General features: G+C 42.9%; 1 protein-coding gene and 1 long non-coding RNA gene across 2 annotated transcripts in view; both read right to left on the bottom strand.

Moving 5' to 3' along the window:
• TARBP1 (tRNA guanosine 2 -O-methyltransferase TARBP1) overlaps positions 1–11,808 on the bottom strand; it is a 31,997-nt gene extending 20,189 nt beyond the window's left edge. The window contains exons 1-11 of the mRNA XM_081855801.1: positions 10,533–11,808; positions 8,305–8,402; positions 7,749–7,818; positions 6,857–7,005; positions 5,989–6,041; positions 4,512–4,609; positions 2,979–3,114; positions 2,799–2,895; positions 2,233–2,322; positions 1,903–2,038; positions 758–857 (exon numbers count right to left, since the gene is read on the bottom strand). Of these exons, the coding sequence (XP_081711927.1) occupies positions 758–857; positions 1,903–2,038; positions 2,233–2,322; positions 2,799–2,895; positions 2,979–3,114; positions 4,512–4,609; positions 5,989–6,041; positions 6,857–7,005; positions 7,749–7,818; positions 8,305–8,402; positions 10,533–11,679 (2,174 nt within the window). The 5' untranslated portion in view covers positions 11,680–11,808. The remainder of the gene's footprint in view (positions 1–757; positions 858–1,902; positions 2,039–2,232; positions 2,323–2,798; positions 2,896–2,978; positions 3,115–4,511; positions 4,610–5,988; positions 6,042–6,856; positions 7,006–7,748; positions 7,819–8,304; positions 8,403–10,532) is intronic.
• A 1,616-nt stretch (positions 11,809–13,424) lies between these two features.
• On the bottom strand, positions 13,425–14,209 carry LOC309338591. Its single transcript, XR_014154987.1, has 2 exons — positions 13,949–14,209; positions 13,425–13,721 (listed from the first exon to the last, which is right to left on the bottom strand). It is a non-coding gene; the product is annotated as an uncharacterized lncRNA (long non-coding RNA).
• Positions 14,210–19,328: the final 5,119 nt, after the last annotated feature.

The following is a 19,328-nucleotide window of genomic DNA, read 5'->3' on the forward strand; positions in this document are numbered from 1 at the left end:
AAACACAACAGTGGTTAGTAACAGATGACAGGAGGTTTTTCTGATAGCTGAAGGCAGTTTGAAAGACAGAAAGCTGCTTGTACTGGAGACACATAACCAACTTTTGGCTCCCTCTCCGTCTCTCTCATTCTCTCTTGTATTATTTAGAAAATCTGTAAAGCCTGTTTGGCCAGAGACAACAGTGGAACAGAAGAAACGCATGCAATGTGGTCTCTCAAACCACTTTCAATTCTCTTAAAAAACAAATGCCCAATCAAGTCATTTTTTTCTTATGGTGCCAGCCTCTAGGAAGTAATCAATGAATAGACAATAAGTCAACACTCCACCAATCCAAGTTGCTCCTGAAATACCTCTGAATTCACTGGCTGTGTCACAAAAGTTTGTTATTATCTGTACAAATCACTTTGTCCACACACACTGAAAATAAACAATAAATTTCTATGCAAGATGTAGGCAAGGTAATCCACAAAACATTCAAGCAAACATCTCTGTGCTTAAAGCCAATTTGTGAGCTGCCTTACACCAAATATGATCAACTGCTCATTTACAGCGAACTCAAAATGTCATTGTTAAGAAAGTGTTTTAAGAACCCAATGGTTTTTTTGGTGCTATTTCATATATATATACAATCTTTACATTATGCCACTTAGCTCTAACCTTTCCTTGGATGTAATATACTAAAGCTAATAGGACAAAGCCTGCTCAAGTAACTTGTGGTCCACATCCAAAGCAAATGCAAAGAAAACAAGGTATCTACCTGTATACATGTTTCATCTCTTCCACATCTGCAGTCAGCAGAATCATTGTAGCAACAAGTTTAGCTTCAAACCAGTCAGGCATAAGGCAGTCATCTGCAGCTGTAAAAAAAAATACTAGTTTTTACAATGTTGCAGAGCTCTGCCTGAACGAGTACATCATGACGTTGCGGCACGGGTGCAGGCACGCTGGGCACCCACAGTCTGGGGCCCCGAGTCAGCACCGCTGGCTTCTCCTGTGCCAGCAAAGTGGTTCTGGAGGGAAAGGGAGAAGGATCAAGTAAGGGGCTTTCCTAGAGAACACATGCTGAGATAATGCATTCTGTGGCTAAAAGTCTCTGACAGAAGTGTCACACACAGAAATAAAATGAAATAAGCAATGAAGCTGATTGTTTTTATGAATTCTGTTGTACGATATGCTTACAAGTAGACTCTTTAGTTAACAGAACATGGAGGCAACTGAGATAAGAACTGCGCTTGAGAACTTCAGTCATTTTAATAATGTACCAGGACTTTGGAAATCCTATTACCAGTTAAAATTAGTGAACAATATGCCTAGTGATTTTAATGAGGGATAAACCCCAGGAAATTAATACAAAATGACTAGGAAGCAAAGAGCTACTTTATATATGCTGAAAGGCTTGTGCACACAAAGTGGGATTTTTGACATTTTTGCTTTGAACAGCATGTCACACCAGTGCTTTTCAAACTCCTCTTGGATTCAAAAGTGGTTTGCCAAGAGGCATGCGCGGCTACTTTTCCACAAGCACAAATCCAACCCCCTTTTTCATGCATGTAATTCATCAAATCTGAGTCTTAATAAATATTTGCAAAGAGCTTCTATACAAAAGCAAACTTGGTGGCATTGTCCCAGCAGTAGGGCAGTAAAACCAACAAAGAATTTCAGCATAATTGGGGATTCTGGTAAGGTGTGCAGAAATCTATTACATTGCAATCTACCTCTGATCTTCTACCCCTCCTCACAAAGCACCACCTTCAAAACAACTTCATGTATAAACCAGCAAGTGTTCCAAACACTTTTATGCAGAGCTAAATAATGCTTAATCCTTAGGAACAGAACTATTTAACAAATGTGCTCATTGCTTACATAAACAGTATTATATATAATATTTATAAAACTACTTACAATTGGCTATAGGTGTTTTCAGATAATCCTCCACAAGGGATTGTGCATAAACACTTAATGCAGTTTTGTCTTGAGGCACATTGCACTTTAAAGGCTTTCGAAAGTGCTTGTCATTTACATGCAACCAATTACAAAGCTAAGAAAAACAAAATGATTTTTTCATTTATTTTTGTTTTATTTATTAAATTTCTATACTGACCTGCATTCAAAGAACACAGGGCAGTTTACAGCATAGATACACAACAAGCTTAATCGTAATCATAATAATACACATCTAAAATGCCATAATGACTAACCAATTTCACAATAGTTTGCTTTCACTTCTCTCACCATTGTCCACAAAACAGTCCCTCTGCCTAATGACTCCTCTGGTTTCAGAGATACAATGAAGTTTGCAATATCTGAAAGGGACACTTTCTCCTAAGGAAAGAAATGTAAGTAACATTCATTTGAAACCAAGAAAAACAATATTTAGGTTCAGAGCTGTGTTAATCATTTTGCAATGTTACACATCCCTCCCTACTCCAAACTCCTTGAAGCTTAATAGCAAAGTACCACAATGCAATAGAACGAAGCGCAAGGTGCAATATGCAAAGATGTCATCGCAAGTCTAACACAGTACTTAGGGTAGTCATGCATTTTAATGCCACAATGCTGTGTTTAAGAATGCCCAAGCCAATGGCCTTTGTTTTCTGAAAACTTGGCATCTAGAAAAATGAAGCAAAGGAGGAAAACATTTCACCTGAGATTTAAGAATGGTAATCAAATGATTCTAAAATTCTGTATCTTTTAATCCAAAGAAGTAGCAAACCTTATCCACTAAAGCTTTATAAAAGCACTCAGCTATATTTGATGCCTTTCCCAGTGCAACTATATTTCAGAATAGGAACACTTACTACATCTGTCAAGAGTATAGCTGCTTTAAGAAGATAGCACTGAGCAGCTCCCCGTAGGAGAATCTGATGGGTGATCATGGTGCACTGCAGGACATCTCTGCAAACGGATAAGATACATGCTTTGAAAAGTTAAAACAATGAACTGAGGACTAGTCACACGAACAACACTCAAAATGGTACCTCAGAGCTAGGAGTCCTTCAGTATCTAGTACTCTATATGCTGGAATATTTGCCAGTGCCATGGACAGAAACAAAATTGGAACAGCACACCAGTGCCTATTGCTCATCTTCTGTATAAACTTTAACAAAAAACTACCTTTAAAAAAAGAAGAAAAACAAGATTTTTGTTAAAGCATCTAACATAAAACAATGCTTTTTTAAAAAAATCATTTTAATTAATTTTCCAATAAAAAACATCCAATTAATATATCCAATCATAATCCAGTTAAAACTAAAAAACTAAAATAAAAAGACCAAATTATAATCCAAATTATAATTATTATTTTTTCAGAGCTCCCCACAGTCTGGACCTCTGATGCATATCTCCACATCTCAGTCCTGCCTCTCCTCATTGTTTCCATATTTTCCACATCTCAATTTTAACGCTTTAAAATTCTAACATAAAACAATGCTAACCCCAAAAGTAAGTAGAAAGCCCTTTTTCCAAGTGGAAAAAATGGATTACATTCCCAAAATCCAAATGATCTCTTCATTAATTCCAGCCTCAACAGCTTATTTGACTGAGGGCTCAGATGTATGTGACAGCAGAGAAAAACATGGTAATACAGGTGGTAACCGTTTTGCACATGTCCAATTGCTGCATGACCGCCAACGTGCAGGTCCTTTTGGACCCAGAAGAAGGGTGGAATGGGGACAGAGTGAAACAGGGCAGCACAGGCTCCCCCAACATGCACAGGGGCCAGGATTGCAAGCCTCACACAAAATTGTTGCTGTCTGGTATGTCACATAGCAGGTGCAAGACAGAGCAGCATTATGACACTGTACACATGCTGACTTACACGGGCAGAAGAACACCACAAACCTGCTATGCACTGTGAATGATTCCTGAGTGTACACGCTTTCACAATCTCCCTCAGATTCTGCCCCAACCACCATGGAAAGCATAACTAAAGGAAAGTCAATGTAGGGAAGTGCTTAGAGTGTATGACTAGCATCAAGGATCCTATTTCAGGTATGAAGCTCATTGCGTGACCTTGAGCCAATCAGTCTCTCTCAGCCTAATGTTTCTCATGGGCTTGTTAGGAGCTTAAGATGAGGCCTGGGAAGAGACACACGGCACCCTATATTTTGGACAATGGGATGACAACATAATAAATGAGAAAAAAGTAAAGGTCGCTTCAGGACCTCCTATCTCCAGTCAGGTTAGGAATAATGGAAGGAAAGAAGCAATTCAAGAACAGAGGTAGCTCTGTGCCCTTGCACAGCAGTTGCCAGCTTCTCCAGACTTTTCACCCATACTCAAGGGAAATGCATGTAAACAAAGCTATGAGAATGAAGGCTAGGCACTTTTTGGATTCAACTGTGCTAGACTCATGGCATAAGCAGGGTGGAAGTGAGATGGCGTTATATGCTGGGCATACACAGCCACTTCCTCTCTTTCCAACCACCTCCCTACTTTGGCCGCTTGGCATGAATGAAGCAGACATGTGACTTCTATGTAATTCCAAATCAAAATATTTTAAATAAACATACTTTTTTCTTTCTCAGGGAGGCTTGTAAAAAAGGTAGCCAAGAACATTTGCAATTTCGTTCCTAAAGGAGGACAGGTTCCGATAATCTGACCTGATAACCTGTTAAATTAAAAACAGAGAAATATGGTGGAAGAAATTCAAAGACAAAACTGTTAACTTTATCAACTAAACAAATACAGTTTACATACTACTAGAACCTCTATACATATATTTGTTACACTGAAGTATAAAATAACTTACAGGTTAATTGACAGAAGTTTTCATTTTGTTAAAAAGGCAAGCCACCTTTAATATCCGACCAATATGTCGGAACCAAGCTAGCCTCTCTCAACGAGTAAAAATATTCTGAGCTAGTAAACCACTGATTAACAGAGCAATTCTAACCCCTGTCAAAGGAAGGTACATCCATCCCAGAAACCTCACAGTACATCCACAGAAAGCTGTGTAAGTGTATGAGCAGCACCAGCTGCTACTGCCATAAAAGGTAAAGGTAAAGGGACCCCTGACCATTAGGTCCAGTCGTGGCCGACTCTGGGGTTGCGGTGCTCATCTCGCTTTATTGGCCGAGGGAGCCGGCGTACAGCTTCCAAGTCATGTGACCAGCATGACTAAACCACTTCTGGCGAACCAGAGCAGTGCACGGAAATGCCGTTTACCTTCCCGCCTGAGCAGTACCTATTTATCTACTTGAACTTTGACGTGCTTTCGAACTGCTAGGTGGGCAGGAGCAGGGACCGAACAATGGGAGCTCACCCCGTCGCAGGGATTTGAACCGCCGACCTTATGATCGGCAAGTCCAAGGCTTAACCCACAGCACCACCTGTGTCCTGCCATAGCAAGGGCCAAAATGGAATAGGTTGGGAATGTATCAGAGTCCCCTGTACCCCCTGTAGATTAGACCCCATAACTACACTAGCCTTAAGCTGGTGTAGTTAATTTCCCCTCCCATTGGTTTCAGTGGGTGGGACAATTTAAGGGTAAGGAATACAGAAATAAAAAGGCAGAAAAATGCTGAAGCCCCGGTCAAATCAAGCCTCTGGATGTGGCAGTGGTTCTGCCCCAGATTCCCACTTCCACTCCAGAACTTAGAATTGCTCTACTTAGAAAAGCTTCCATCCCAACAAAAGAACATCCTCCTAACACACCTAGGAAGTTTTTTTTATATAATTATAATCCTCATCATTTAACACTAAAAATCTAGAAATCTGAGAGAAATGTTTTCTGTACTTGCTCCAGTTCTCTCTCATCTTTTGTGAGATAGGACACTTAGAACTGCCTGCAGTACTGTAAATGTGGGTGCACTATATATTTACATAATTCTAAGGCAATGAAGCCTGGTGGGATTTTTTTCAGTCCCTGTCCTCAATGGAGGAAAATTCATAAATACCTGCAAATATTCAGCCCTATGAAAGTGGCATTTAAAAATCTGGTTTAGTATCTATAGAAATTCAACAAGTTGTCAATGAATAATTTATTACCTGCTATAGAGAGAACTTTCCGAAAGAGCATCCATTAAAGGACCAATAATAAACTAAAGAAAGAAAGAAAGCGTGCTTGTATTAAAAGCTGTAACACAGACAAAAATGGTATTTGTCCTGCAAAACATGTATGGATGTTTAATCAGACCTGTATTAGTAGAAAAGTCAGTATGAAACTGTAAAATTTATTTTTGCTGCAGAAAACCAGTGGATCTGGCTTTACAACACATTCAATATACAAAATAGGTAAAGAAATCAGCCTTATAAACATGCCAAAGAAAAAAATATTCCAAAAGATTTATATACATGACAGCAGGGAGTAAAAGAAACAAAAGTATTTCCTGAACTGTATTATGTAATGAGGCTATTCCCCTAAAAATAAAATAAAAAGTGCAGATCTGTTACCATTACAATTTATCACCAAAAATGCTATGGCTAGAAGGATCCTACTCACTACCACTTTTCCCGCATCTCAAAAATGAGATGAACTTTACTAGGGTAATGGGCACAATTGTTGCTGTCTGCCCTTATAATCAGAGCAAACCAGGCAGTGTGTACCCTAGACACTGGTGGACAAGCTGGTGTGCTTACAAAGAGAATTATCTGAAGAAGTGTGCATGCACACGAAAGCTCATACCAAGAACTGACTTAGTTGGTCTTTAAGGTGCTACTGGAAGGAATTTGTTTTGTTTTGACTATGGCAGACCAACACAGCTACCTATCTGTAAAGAGAATTATGTTTTACTTAGGTTCCCTTCAAGAGCAGCAAGCTTTTAACACCCCCCCCCCGGATAATATAGACAAAGGAGCAAACTTCAGGAGGTACAATACAGGAAATCTTAGGAGGAGAAAGGGAAGAAAACGTTACCTCTGAAAATCCTGGTGACATAGGGATATGTTTCATTTGCCAGATGTCAAGAAAGTGAATTACACCTTCCTTTGTCAATGTTTTGTTTTCACTCTCAAACATTCTTTTGTAGATGCACATATGCCATGATGGATGAAACACCCAACTATCTGTTGCAAAAAACAGAATTTTTACAAGGGTACACAATGACAGTAATCTCGACATATATTTTATCTGTATGCAGGAAGTAGGGAGGGAGGGACGCATATTATTCATATGTACCTTTATAGGTTTTCACAATATATTACATCTAATCACATTTTTTAAAGAGTTTTAAGAAACTGTCATTTCATTGTGTAGCACATCCACCTGAATCTGGCTGGGAAGGCCCGTTATCTCCATGTCTCTCACCTTTCATATTGACTTTTGTCCTAATATGCCCTATAGAACTGAGGGATAATTCATGCAATTAACTGCCAATTTTTTTCTACATTATGTAAATGTGGCAGGGTATCTCACACACCTCTTATCCCATGAACAATGTAATATGTGAGTATGAAAATATTAGCTTGCAACCCTCCCTCCATTGTGGTTTTTTTCTTCCACCATGGTTTTTATGGGAAGGAATTGCAGAAAGACTACTCTCAGGCCACACACATTATGTTGAATGTTTAATGTGGGGTGCAATTCTGATGTCCCATTGTTCTGTACTGAATTTCTAAACTGATATTGTATGAACTGGCCTTTAAACTGCGTCCATTTAGAAATTATCAATGTTACAGCCTATGAGATGAAAAAGGCATTATTTAGGCTGTTGAGCAACCAAGTGCCAGGAATTTTTGCAACATATAAACCAATCCTTTGATTCCTGTCAAAGTTATTGGCACTTTTCTTTAAAAAAAAATAGCCTTACCATTTTGCTCTGATACTGCATGTTCATATAAACTATTTAACTTTGGCAATACTGGCTTTATAACATGTATCTAAAATTGAAAAACAGACATTATTACATTAATTTGATTTACTCTGTAACTGAAAAGTATCCTAACTACAGTTAAGAGCTAGATATTGACCTCTGGCATGAAATTATATAACATAGCGACTTTACAATAATAGAAATTATAATGCAGTGTCTCAGTGTAAGCAAGATTCAGCCCCTTGTGAACAGCAAATCTATACATAATTCTGATGCTGTGATCGACTTCAGTGGAACTTGGAAGAGTATAACTTAAGACTGAGATGTCGTTTTCATTTTTTAACTCGTTTCCCCATAAACATGCAAAGGGAAATTGATACATTCAAAATGCATGGAAGATTTTTGTTTAAGAAAAAAATTGTCTTTACACTTCCTGACTTCAGCATTCAGCATTTGTTCACTGTATAGAACAACCCTGTTATTTTGCGTATTCATAGCAACAATGAAGAACAGCGACTCTCAGCAGCACTTTGTAAAAATGTTACATATTTACCTGATTTCCTTCCAAAGTCTCCATAATTAAGATGTAATTTTCCCAAAACTGAATAAGTTGATCATTTTTTTCTGCACACCACCAGAACAGACATGGTTCTGCAATACAATACAAGCAAATTAGAGGCATTTCTTCTCTTCCCTCTAATCAAAGGGAACATATGAATGATACTACATCCAGTTTAATGTCACTAGCATGAAAAGGCTGTTATACCAAGCCTGTAAGAACAGTAAGCACTGGCTGCAATCGTTCAGTATTAGTGGACAAAACTTCACATGGAAAGCAAAAAGTATTAATGTAGGTCAAGAGCATGACCCTTTCCTTCCCATGCAGAGGGGAATGCAACCTATTTCCATGGAAGCCTCCTGCTATCTTGGCGTACTATCACTGTGTCAAGCATAACAGGGAGTGCAATGCAGATGTGATACTATTGCAACTCACATCTTACCATCCAGCAGCTCCACCACTTGCCATCAAACTGGCCACTCATGTATATCACAAGTACATCACATCCCATGGGTTTTCCTTTTGAAAAAGGCTCCTCCCCATAAGTATATCTGAGGTGTGGAACAACATTGTTACCAGGAAAGACTGTGATAGGAGGATTGTGCCACCAGACTTTTAAGTGTCTTTCTTCTATCCTTAATGTTTATTTCTAACCTTGGGTTATGCTTTCATTAGCATTTCTCTTCCATTCTCAGTTGAAAGGTAAATTCATGCTTAATGAGGTATTGCATGAACAATTAAGCAATGGCCTTTGGTTGCTATTTCGCCCATCCTCCTTCACAGTCAAAACCTTTTTAAAAGTATCTGCAAGAATAGACCGTTGACAAGAAATGGTGGTTGGGGATAGAGCTGTAGCTCAGTGATAGCACATCTGCTTTGCATGGAGAAGATCTGAGCGTTCATTCCCTTGTATTTCCAGGTAGGGCTGGGGGAGACCCTTGGCTGAAAACCTGAGCTGCTGCCAGTCACTGTAGACCATGGGTAGGCAAACTAAGGTCCGATCTGGCCTAATCGCCTTCTAAATGCAGCCTGTAGACAGTCCGGGAATCAGTGTGTTTTTACATGAGTAGAATGTGTCTTTTTATTTAAAATGCACTTCTGGGTTATTTGTGGGGCCTGCCTAGTGTTTTTACATGAATAGAATGTGTGCTTTTATTTAAATGCATCTCTGGGGTATTTGTGGGGCACAGGTATTCGTTATTTTCCCCCAAAATATAGTCTGGCCCCCCACAAAGTCTGAGGGACAGTAGACCAGCCACCTGCTGAGTGTACTGACCCCTGCTGTAGACAATACTGAACTAGATGGACTGATGTTACGATTCAGAAAAAGGCAGCTAGCTTCCTGTGTGGCTCTAGAACACTATAATTCCATAGTGAAGGTCCTCTCATTTTGTTTGCTCATCTAAATAAGTTTATAGACACCTTTAGAGGCACACCACTGTGGTTTTGCTATCCACATTTGCTATGATAGACAAACTCCTGCTTTTGCTACAGCAGAACCAAAGAGACTTGCTCGCTTTCTACCAGTCTCTTAAATTTAACGCTACTCAGAGCATCTCACCAATGTGCCATTCAAAAAGTTTGGGGGCTGCAGCTTTTAAGTATGACACAACAATCTGGGGCTACTACTTAAAACTAAAGCACAAGTGAATATTATACTTCTTGTGCCTTAGCAGTGGATACAAGGGACATTTTTACAAGATACAGCATTGTGGAAAGACGTGTGTACATGTGCCCACGTTCTCTCTTTGACAAACGCTTGAAGGAGACCTGTTCTTTTATTACATCCCAGCTAAGGCACACAAATGTTATGCACTGATTGTAATCAGGTACAGATGCAGACAAGATACCTGGTAATGTAATTCATTTCAGAGTGTGGGAGTCATGGAGAAAAGACCTGTCTTTCACTTGCAGCCTATGGCTTGCTGGTCACGGTTATCCTCTACCGTATGTAAAATTCAAAGTCAGCGCTAACCCATATTTAGAAAGCTCTGTGGAGCCAAGCCATAGGTCAGATATTGTACGTGGCGAATAATACACATGTGTAGCCTGCCACGGGTCACAGAGCCGGCCAAGGCAAGGCTTTTCTCCACAACCTACAACATGCTGAAGTGGCCGAGAGAAAAGAGATTGGTGTGTGTGTGTGTGTGTGTGTGTGTGTGTGTGTGGCATGGCATTGTGGAAGCAAGTTAAGCAAGGATGCTACATCACCAGGGCTGTACCATTTCCACTGTGCCGGTTGCACCTGCACTCCAGGCGTAGTTTATCAGAGACATCCACTGCTCGCTTCAGCAAATAACGGGCTCTTTTCCTGCACAGGGCATCGCTCTCCGTCAGCCCCTTTTGCACCACTTCCCAGAAACTGCTGCACTGCCTGGCGTCGAGTAGCTGAGCAGCCGCCTCCACCTGCGCGCTCGCGGGAAACAGCGCGTCTGAGAGGGCGCTCAAGACCAGCAGGGTCCGGCTCACCCACTGCGGGGCACCCTTGGGCGGCGGCGGCGGCGGCGGCGGCAGCACCATCAGCCCTTCCCACACGAGCCCCAATGCGGCGCTATTCCGCCCCAGCGCCGGCAGCAGCCTCCCGGCCGCCAGCAAGGCTTTCTCCTCCTCCTCGTCCTCTCCATCTCCCCTCAGCAGCTTCAGGGCTGCCGCCACGGCTCGCCCGAGCAGCGCCGGCTCCTCCAGCCAAGGGGCCACGGCGGCCAGGACCTCGACGGCCGCTTCCACCTGCAGCCGCCCGCTCCCCGCGCTGCCTTCCAGGGCCTCCAGCGACTCCCGCGCCAGCCGCTCCGCCAAAGGGGCTCCGCCAAGCGAGGCGCAGCAGCGCAGCGCCCCGCACGCGGCTCTGGCCAGGCGCAGCCGCTCCTCCGGGGACCCCCCCGGCGAGGAGGCGCCGCCGAGCAGCACCGGCAGGCAGCGGCCCAGCGCCGCCTCCCAGGCCACGCGCCGAGCCGCCGCGTCCCGCTCGTCGCTCCGCCCGCCCGCCGCCGCCGCCGCCGCCACCCGCTCGAGAAGGAAGCGCAGCGTCTCCGCTTGCTCGACGGAGAGCGGCCCGCCTTCGGCGCCGCCGCCGCACACGGCCCGCAGCAGCGCGCCCCAGTCCGCGCATTGCGAGAGCAGCGTGTCGGCTAAGACCGCGTCCATGGCGGGGAGCGAGCGCGGCCTAGCAGGCCGGTCCGACGCCTTTCCTCGCGCTTTCTTCTCCCAGCAGCCCTTGCGTTTAAGGTGGCTGCGGGGAAAGCGAGGGCTAGCTTGATGATAGGCCTGCCTAGCAGTCGATGCTGCGCCTTTCGCAGGGGTTGCCTTTTCTGTACCCCTGACAGGCAGAAATTCGGCAGGGGAAACCACACAACTTCCCCCTGCTCGCATTTGCCTTCTCGCCACCCCGTCACCGTGCCGGGTAATGAATGGGTTTCTAATGTCCTTGGAACCGCTTGCGACCAGGATCGGGTCAAAGATTTGAACGTTAATACTGCGGAGTGTAAACTAAAGCACAGCTTGCCTACGCATATGTGTCATGTGGGTTTCTTCAAATCACTTATTTGGAGAATCCTTGCACATGCAAAAGAGCTGCACTGAAGTATAGGGTTTGTGCACTGCAGCCAGTGACAGTTTAAAAAAATTCTTTTCATTGATTTTCCAAAAGTAACACAAAGATATAACACACACAAATACTTCCCCTCTGTACCCCACTCTTCCCCAGACTACAGAGTCTTATGGAAAACGTTTCCAAAGTTGTGACTGTAAGTCCGGTGGTTGCCAGCCAGTAACAGCTTTGAATTGATCAGTAGGCTGCACCTGCCAGAGCCATTCTCTAAATTGATGCTATAAACAAGACCAGTTGCTGGGGAATGACAGCAGCAGCAGGAGGTGGCTTTTGCCCTCTTTGTGTTTGTGTGCTTCCTGGAGGCATAGAATTGCAGAGTTGGAAGGGATCTTGAGGGTCATCTAGTCCAACCCCCTACAATGCAGGAATCCTGCCTACAGTCATCCCTATCATATGGACCACGTTGGGAAACGGGATGCTAAACTAGAAAGGCCTCTGCTCAAGCAGAACGTTTATGTCAGAATTTGTGCTCCACAAAATTTGTGCTCCACAAAATTTACCTTGAAGTGTCAGCAGGACCCAGTAGTGTTCTAGGCCCTTTTCAAAAACTTGCAGTAATAATAATAATAATAATAATAATTTATTATTTATACCCCGCCCATCTGGCTGGGCCTCCCCAGCCACTCTGGGCGGCTTCCAAAAGAATATTAAAATACTATGATACATCAAACATTAAAAGCATCCCTAAACAGGGCTGCCTTCAGATGTCTTCTAAAAGTCTGGTAGTTGTTATTCTCTTTGACATCTGGTGGGAGGGCATTCCACAGGGAGGGCGCCACTACCGAGAAGGCCCTCTGCCTGGTTCCCTGTAACTTGACTTCTCGCAGTGAGGGAACCGCCAGAAGGCCCTCGGTGCTGGCCTTGCTTAGTGCATAACTAAGCAAAATCCTAGCATAGACACATGACTGTTGTCCATTCGTGTCTGAAACACAGAACATGAGGCTCTTAATCTCAGGGTAGTGAGTTCAAACCCCATGTTGGGGGGGGGGGAGAGAAAGAAAGATTCCTGCATGGCAGGAGTTGGATTAGATGATCCTCGTGGTCCCTTCCAACTCTACAATTCTCTGATTCTGTGCTGCAATGTTGAGGGTAGGATTGCACTCGGTGTTCTGGCTAAATCAAAATGCTGACACAAGTGGGTGTAAGGGGATATCAGTGGGAAGAACCTAATTCCTATAAGAATTGTCCACAGTATCCTTGTGAGGTTCTTCCCACCCTTAGAGGAGCAGAGCAACTCATGAACTGGATCATACTGAAACTGTTCTTAACCTGAAGCACCACTTTAGCTAATGGGGCCTCCTGCTGCCGCCACGCGATTTCTGTTCTCATCCTGAAGCAAAGTTCTTAACCCGAGGTACTATTTCTGGGTTAGCGGAGTCTGTAACCTGAAGCGTCTGTAACCCGAGGTACCACTGTAATTGTTTTCACCTGCTTCATTGAAAGACACAAGCAACTGGGTACATTGGCCTTGATACAGAATGTGTATTTTTGTTTTGTGTCTGAACCCCTGTGCATAAAGAAGGTGTGCACTCAGATTTTTGTAACAGATAGTAATTTACAGTAAAATATATGATTTCACTTTCTCTGTGCCTCACATGATAGCAACTACTATAAATGCTGATGTGGCAAACTGACATAGTGACTAGAATAAATTGCCCCAGAGATAACCTTATTTATATGAAGTGGAGTGATTAAAATTGAATTAATATAGCCCAAAAGGAACACGATACCAAATGGCATTTAGGGGCCAACACAAATATATTTTCCCGTGAAAACACATACACATAGGATTTGTTTATATGACCTTAACAAAATAAAAAAATTCCTTCCAGTAGCACCTTAAAGACCAACTGAGTTAGTTCTAGGTATGAGCTTTCGTGTGCATGCACACTTCTTCAGATACACATGCACACGAAAGCTCATACCTAGAACTAACTCAGTTGGTCTTTAAGGTGCTACTGGAAGGAATTTTTTTATTTTGTTTTGACCATGGCAGACCAACACGGCTACCTATCTGTAACTTTATATGACCTTGTTAGATTAACCGTTCTTATCCTTCAACATGGAGAAGGCATTTTACCATACCAAGCTTTTAAATGAGCATGTGACTCTCATAGCAATCAGTAGCCTCTCAATAAGAAATTCAAGAGCATGGCATGTGTCCCATTTTGTTCTCTGCTATTCTTTTTATCTTCGAAGTCTGTTCTTTGGAATTCGTTACAAGCTCGTGACTGCATTAGAAACAGCTTGCTGTGTTTCTCTCAGAACACCAGATGGTGCTATCGTCAAGACTTCCTATTTTGCGCACGCACACACCGCCACCCCCCCCCAAAAGAACAGGTGAATGGAAATAAAAGTTTAATAGCCTTTCAGAAATTTATAATCCTTAAAATAAAAAAGAGATAATTTTGATCTGTATCAACCTTTTTAAAGAGCCTCATAAAACTGGTCCAGGACCAAGAATTTTGTGCCATGAACGTGTAGCAAAATGGAGAGAAAATTTGGACAAAGGCTATTCAACATTGATTTAGTTTTTGAGGGGTGTTTTATTAAACATTTGGAGCAGGATTTACCTAACTAGCCATGTCAGCAGAACATGAACATTCATGAACATTCAGCAGAACCTGAATGCAAGAGGGCTTTACCCCCTCCTCTCTTTTTAGACAATAGAATTGTCTCTGGTGTTGGTCAGGAGAGCCCCCAGAAGAGTGCGAAGGGGGCAGAAGAGTGGCGGGAAGCTGCAATGCTTTCACGAATGGAACAACTGGGAGTGGAATTCTACCCTTGGGAACTTACTCTTTCAAAGGTGCTTTAGATCCCACATGTTCTCATTGGCTCATTGAACCGAGTCAGCACAAGCCTTGATATTATACCACATGCTTCTTTGTACAGTGGTACCTCAGGTTACAAGGGACGCAGGTGGCGCTGTGGGTTAAACCACAGAGCCTTGGACTTGCCGATCATAAGGTCGGCGGTTCAAATCCCTGCGACGGGGTGAGCTCCCGTTGCTCGGTCCCTGCTCCTGCCAACTTAGCAGTTCAAAAGCATGTCAAAGTGCAAGTAGATAAATAGGTACTGCTCCAGTGGGAAGGTAAACGGCGTTTCCGTGCATTGCTCTGGTTCGCCAGAAGCGGCTTAGTCATGCTGGCCACATGACCCGGAAGCTGTATGCAGGCTCCCTCGGCCTATATGTGCGCTGCAACCCCAGAGTCGGTCACGACTGGACCTAATGGTCAGGGGTCCCTTTACCTTTACCTCAGATTACAGACTCCGCTAACTCAGGAATATTACCTCAGGTTAAGAACTTTGCTTCAGAATGAGAACAGAAATCGTGTAGTGGCACGTCAGCAGGAGGCCCCATTAGCTAAAGTGGTGCTTCAGGTTAATAACAGTTTCAGGTTAAGAACGGACCTCCGGAACGAATTAATTACTTAACCCTAGGTACCACTGTACAGTACTGTGTGGAAAATAGCTAATACTGAAATGCCTTCTTTTATGGAAGTTACAAAGATAAAAACATACTTTTCAGACATCTGCTTATGAACGACCTGCGGACTGTAGCTTTTCTATAGAAACCATCAAGTCCCATTTCTTTTTAGAAATGCTCTGCCCAATGCATTTTCTGCATTTCACAAGCACACGCAACTCCCATAATTTTTTTTAAAGTTGCCTATTTTTAGAAAGGTATCAAATAAGCATGCTACTTCCCATCTTGACTCATTAAAGCAAAACACAGTACAACCAGGGCCTAACCATCAGGGCCATCTGGGGGCAGGAGCAAGGGGTGGCATCCCTGATCTTTGTCCTTTAATGCAGGGCACACCTAAGTGCTAGCCACCAGGAGGAGAGCTTGGACAGCTAAGGCAGCAGTAGCAGCAAACAAAAATGTAAGTCATGGATGAGAGAGAGAGGGGAAGAAGTCATTGCCATTAAAGTGACCACAGAACAAAAACAAAAACAAGGGATGGGGATATGCTACCCACAAAGCAATGCTATATGCCAGTGGGTGTAGAAACAGCCCTAGAGTAAATTATATGTTGTTATTTTTCTGAAAGCCACCCTGAAAACCTTCTGATGGCAGGAATCAAAACAAATGGATGAATGAGTAAGGATTTTTGTGTCAATATCACATTAGTTTGGCTTGTGCTTCAAACACCAAACTTCAAAGAGTTCCTTGCACTTCCTGTGATCCCTTTGAAAGTTTTTTTTTCCAGGGTAAACATACAAGTGTCTCATTTGTTTGGTTGGGGATGATGCCCTCCAAAAGAAAAGAACCCCCCCCACCTGCTAACAAATACAAAAGCATTAGAAAACAGATCCTAATGCAGCACTTTCCCTTTAATAAGTGGCTAATCCTCCCAGTTGGCTCATATACACAGCAGCCTGGGCCCAGCTGATCCTTGCCAATTGCTTTGAAAACTCCTGACTCACTCCAATATCACTTAGAGTCTCCTTAATTGAGCATCAGAGGCGGGCCCTTGATGGATGCTATAAAAAGGCTTTCTTTGAGCCTGCTCTCTTCCTTCTTGCATTTTAACTTGGAATAGGGGTGGGGAACCTTTTTCAGATTGAGCACTACTAGTTGTGGTGAGCTAAGGCAAAAATGGGGAGGGTTGGAGAGGAGATGTGGTGTGAGGAGAGTCCCAAGGACCAGACAGAGAGGCCTGAGAGTGGTGATCACATTTTGTTCCAGGGCCTGTGATGCCCCACCCTCAAAGGCACCAGGATCAGAAAAATTCCAGGATCCAAGAGCAGCAGTTGTATTTTTAAGGAATGTTCACCCTACTAGTAAATGCATTTACTGTCTATTTTTAAATTCCGTGTACAAGTTCTACTTTTTCTTGGCCCACATTTTATACTTACATATTTAAGAGCATGCTACCCCGTTTACTAAACTATTACTAAAATGCTAGTATTAACTGTAGTCTGTTAAGTGCATTGGGGTAGCAAAGTCCCACAGAAAAACTTGCTGTTGACAGTGCTGCAGATAGCCTGGATAGATACCACTCTTCATGGATGAGTTTCGTCACTGTTAGAGGTATGGCCAAACAGTGCCTGCCACTGTGGAAGGACGCGTGGATCCAGAATTAGCCTACACAGTCACAGATTCATTGTTAAAACCATGTTTATGGAAGACGCTCTTGCTCGGCTACGAGTGATCACCAAAGAAGGAGAAGAAGAAGCAGCCATTACATTCTCCTGCTGGGATGACCAAGTGATGAGAAATATGGCCTCCAGCATCTTTTGTAAATGTGCAGAAAATTACATGTTGGCAAGTGTAGCTGGTCCTACAAAGGTAAAGCACTTGCAACTACTGTTTGGCAGAGTGAGGCAGCTGTGAGACAGAGAACAAGGCATGTTGGGGGGGGGCACAGCTGTGTGTGCCCCTTGGCCCTGCTATGCATCCTCTAAGCAATGGATTTTTTGTGTCATGTTTTCACTGTATCATTGTTTATTGGATGAAAGGAAGACTGTCATCAATGACATTTTTCTGACTGGCACTTTAAGCTACCGGTAAATGGTTTTATGGCCCTTTTGGCCAGCCATTCCCTTTGTTAGGTAGATTGCTGGTTAATAGCCTTGGATGGTTGGCTGATGGTTCAACAGTGGGCGAGGAGAGGGTTTCCTCATAATGAGAGAGAGCCATCAGAACTTAGCTTGAGGGTTGTCCTGTTCTCTGAGGGGAAAGGGCAGGTGTGTGTGAAAGAAAAAGAGAATGACCTTGAGTAGTTAGGAAACAGCAGCAATTCCACAGTTTGAAAGAGGACTGGAGAGAAAGGGGTCTGTTGGCCTTGTGGGTGCAGCACCTCTCTCTGGAGTTAATGTGGGGTAATAGCTTGCAGGAGTACTTGCTGTTTGCTTCTACTTAAATATTTGTAAATAAAGCAAATATCACTATAGTTTTTGTCCTAGGGGCAGCCCTAGGTGCAACAACCTGAAACCTGTAAAGCCCTGTATCTGTTCAGATCTTCTATGCTTTCCCACATTCCCTCTGAAGACTGAAACTAAATGTGGATTCCACAACTTCAACATGTCAGGGTCCCTTCCCCACTGCTACAAAACCCTTGTTTTCTTCAAGAACCAGTCTGAATCAGGTTTTGGATAATTCGCTCACTTGCTTTTCTGTGAAATTTGTTGGGAAAGATTGAGGGCACAAGGAGAAGGGGACGACAGAGGACAAGATGGCTGGACAGTGTTCTCGAAGCTATGAACATGAGTTTGACCAAGCTGCGGGAGGCAGTGGAAGACAGGAGTGCCTGGCGTGCTCTAGTCCATGGGGTCATGAAGAGTCGGACATGACTAAACAACAACAAAAAATAGTTATTGCCTTACCATAAGTTTTGGATAAATCTCCATTGCTCTTTCAGCAGAGAGAAACCAAACTCAGGTAGTGCATCTGCCCCAGAAATTTCTCACCGCTCAGGGAAGTTGAGAGTGCAGGAGTTGACAACAGAAACAAAACTGAAATGTTAAGGATTGAATCTGAGGAATGCCTATGGGCATAATATAGTCTACTGAAAGCTGTTAACAACTGAGTGCTTTACAACACATGTTCTACATCTTTCTTACATTTGAATGCACCACAGATACTGAGATTGTGCTGTGAAAATTAACCATAGAGGGGGAGCAACTGAATAGCTGGTAGTGGAGCAATCTTGTAACGAAATAGCTCAATTCACAGTAGAGGATTTAGCAAGAACAGGTTGAAGGCTCTATGGTAGGAGCAGGACCAGAGGAGCTAGGCAGGAGAGCTTGGCTTAGCCTTTGCTAGTTAGCATGGGGTTTTGCATAGTTTATATAAGGAACTTTAGGCTGTAATCCCAAACCCATTTACCTGGGTGTAAGACCCATTGACTCCAATAGAGTTTAAAAGGCATCAGGATGGCATTGCTGCTGCTTTAATTTTGGTCTAGGCTAAACCAACCAAGAGTTAAGACAATATATTTTTTTAAACTCATTCTGTATTTGAGTTGTTTCTATTAACAAACACTTTCATTTTATCCATAAATAAATCAAATAAAGGGAGATAATGTCTATACAAAGAGGTATTTTTTCACATAGCAGGCACTTTTATAAAGCATATTTGAAAATTAAATGTAAATTAAATACAACTCAGAGCTTTCCCACATGATCAAGGAGCAAAGCCTCCTCAGCCGCTTTATATCCTTTACAAGGGGGATGCTCCTGCAAGTTCCAGCAGCCTGGTAGCTCTCCCAAGGGCGATGATTTGGGGGAAAGGTCAGGAGTGGATAGTCAGCATGTTACATGTAAAGACATGCTGGATGGTGCATATTCCAATGCTGGAGCAGGGAACGCTCAGCCTTCAAATTCCACAGGAACTGGTATGACTCAAGGCTTCTCCATTTATTTATTTATTTAGATAGTCTTGGCAAGTGCCCCATCAGACATT

The sequence above is a fragment of the Podarcis erhardii genome, assembly GCF_964252035.2.
Source record: "Podarcis erhardii genome assembly, chromosome: 3".
NCBI lineage: Eukaryota > Metazoa > Chordata > Lepidosauria > Squamata > Lacertidae > Podarcis > Podarcis erhardii.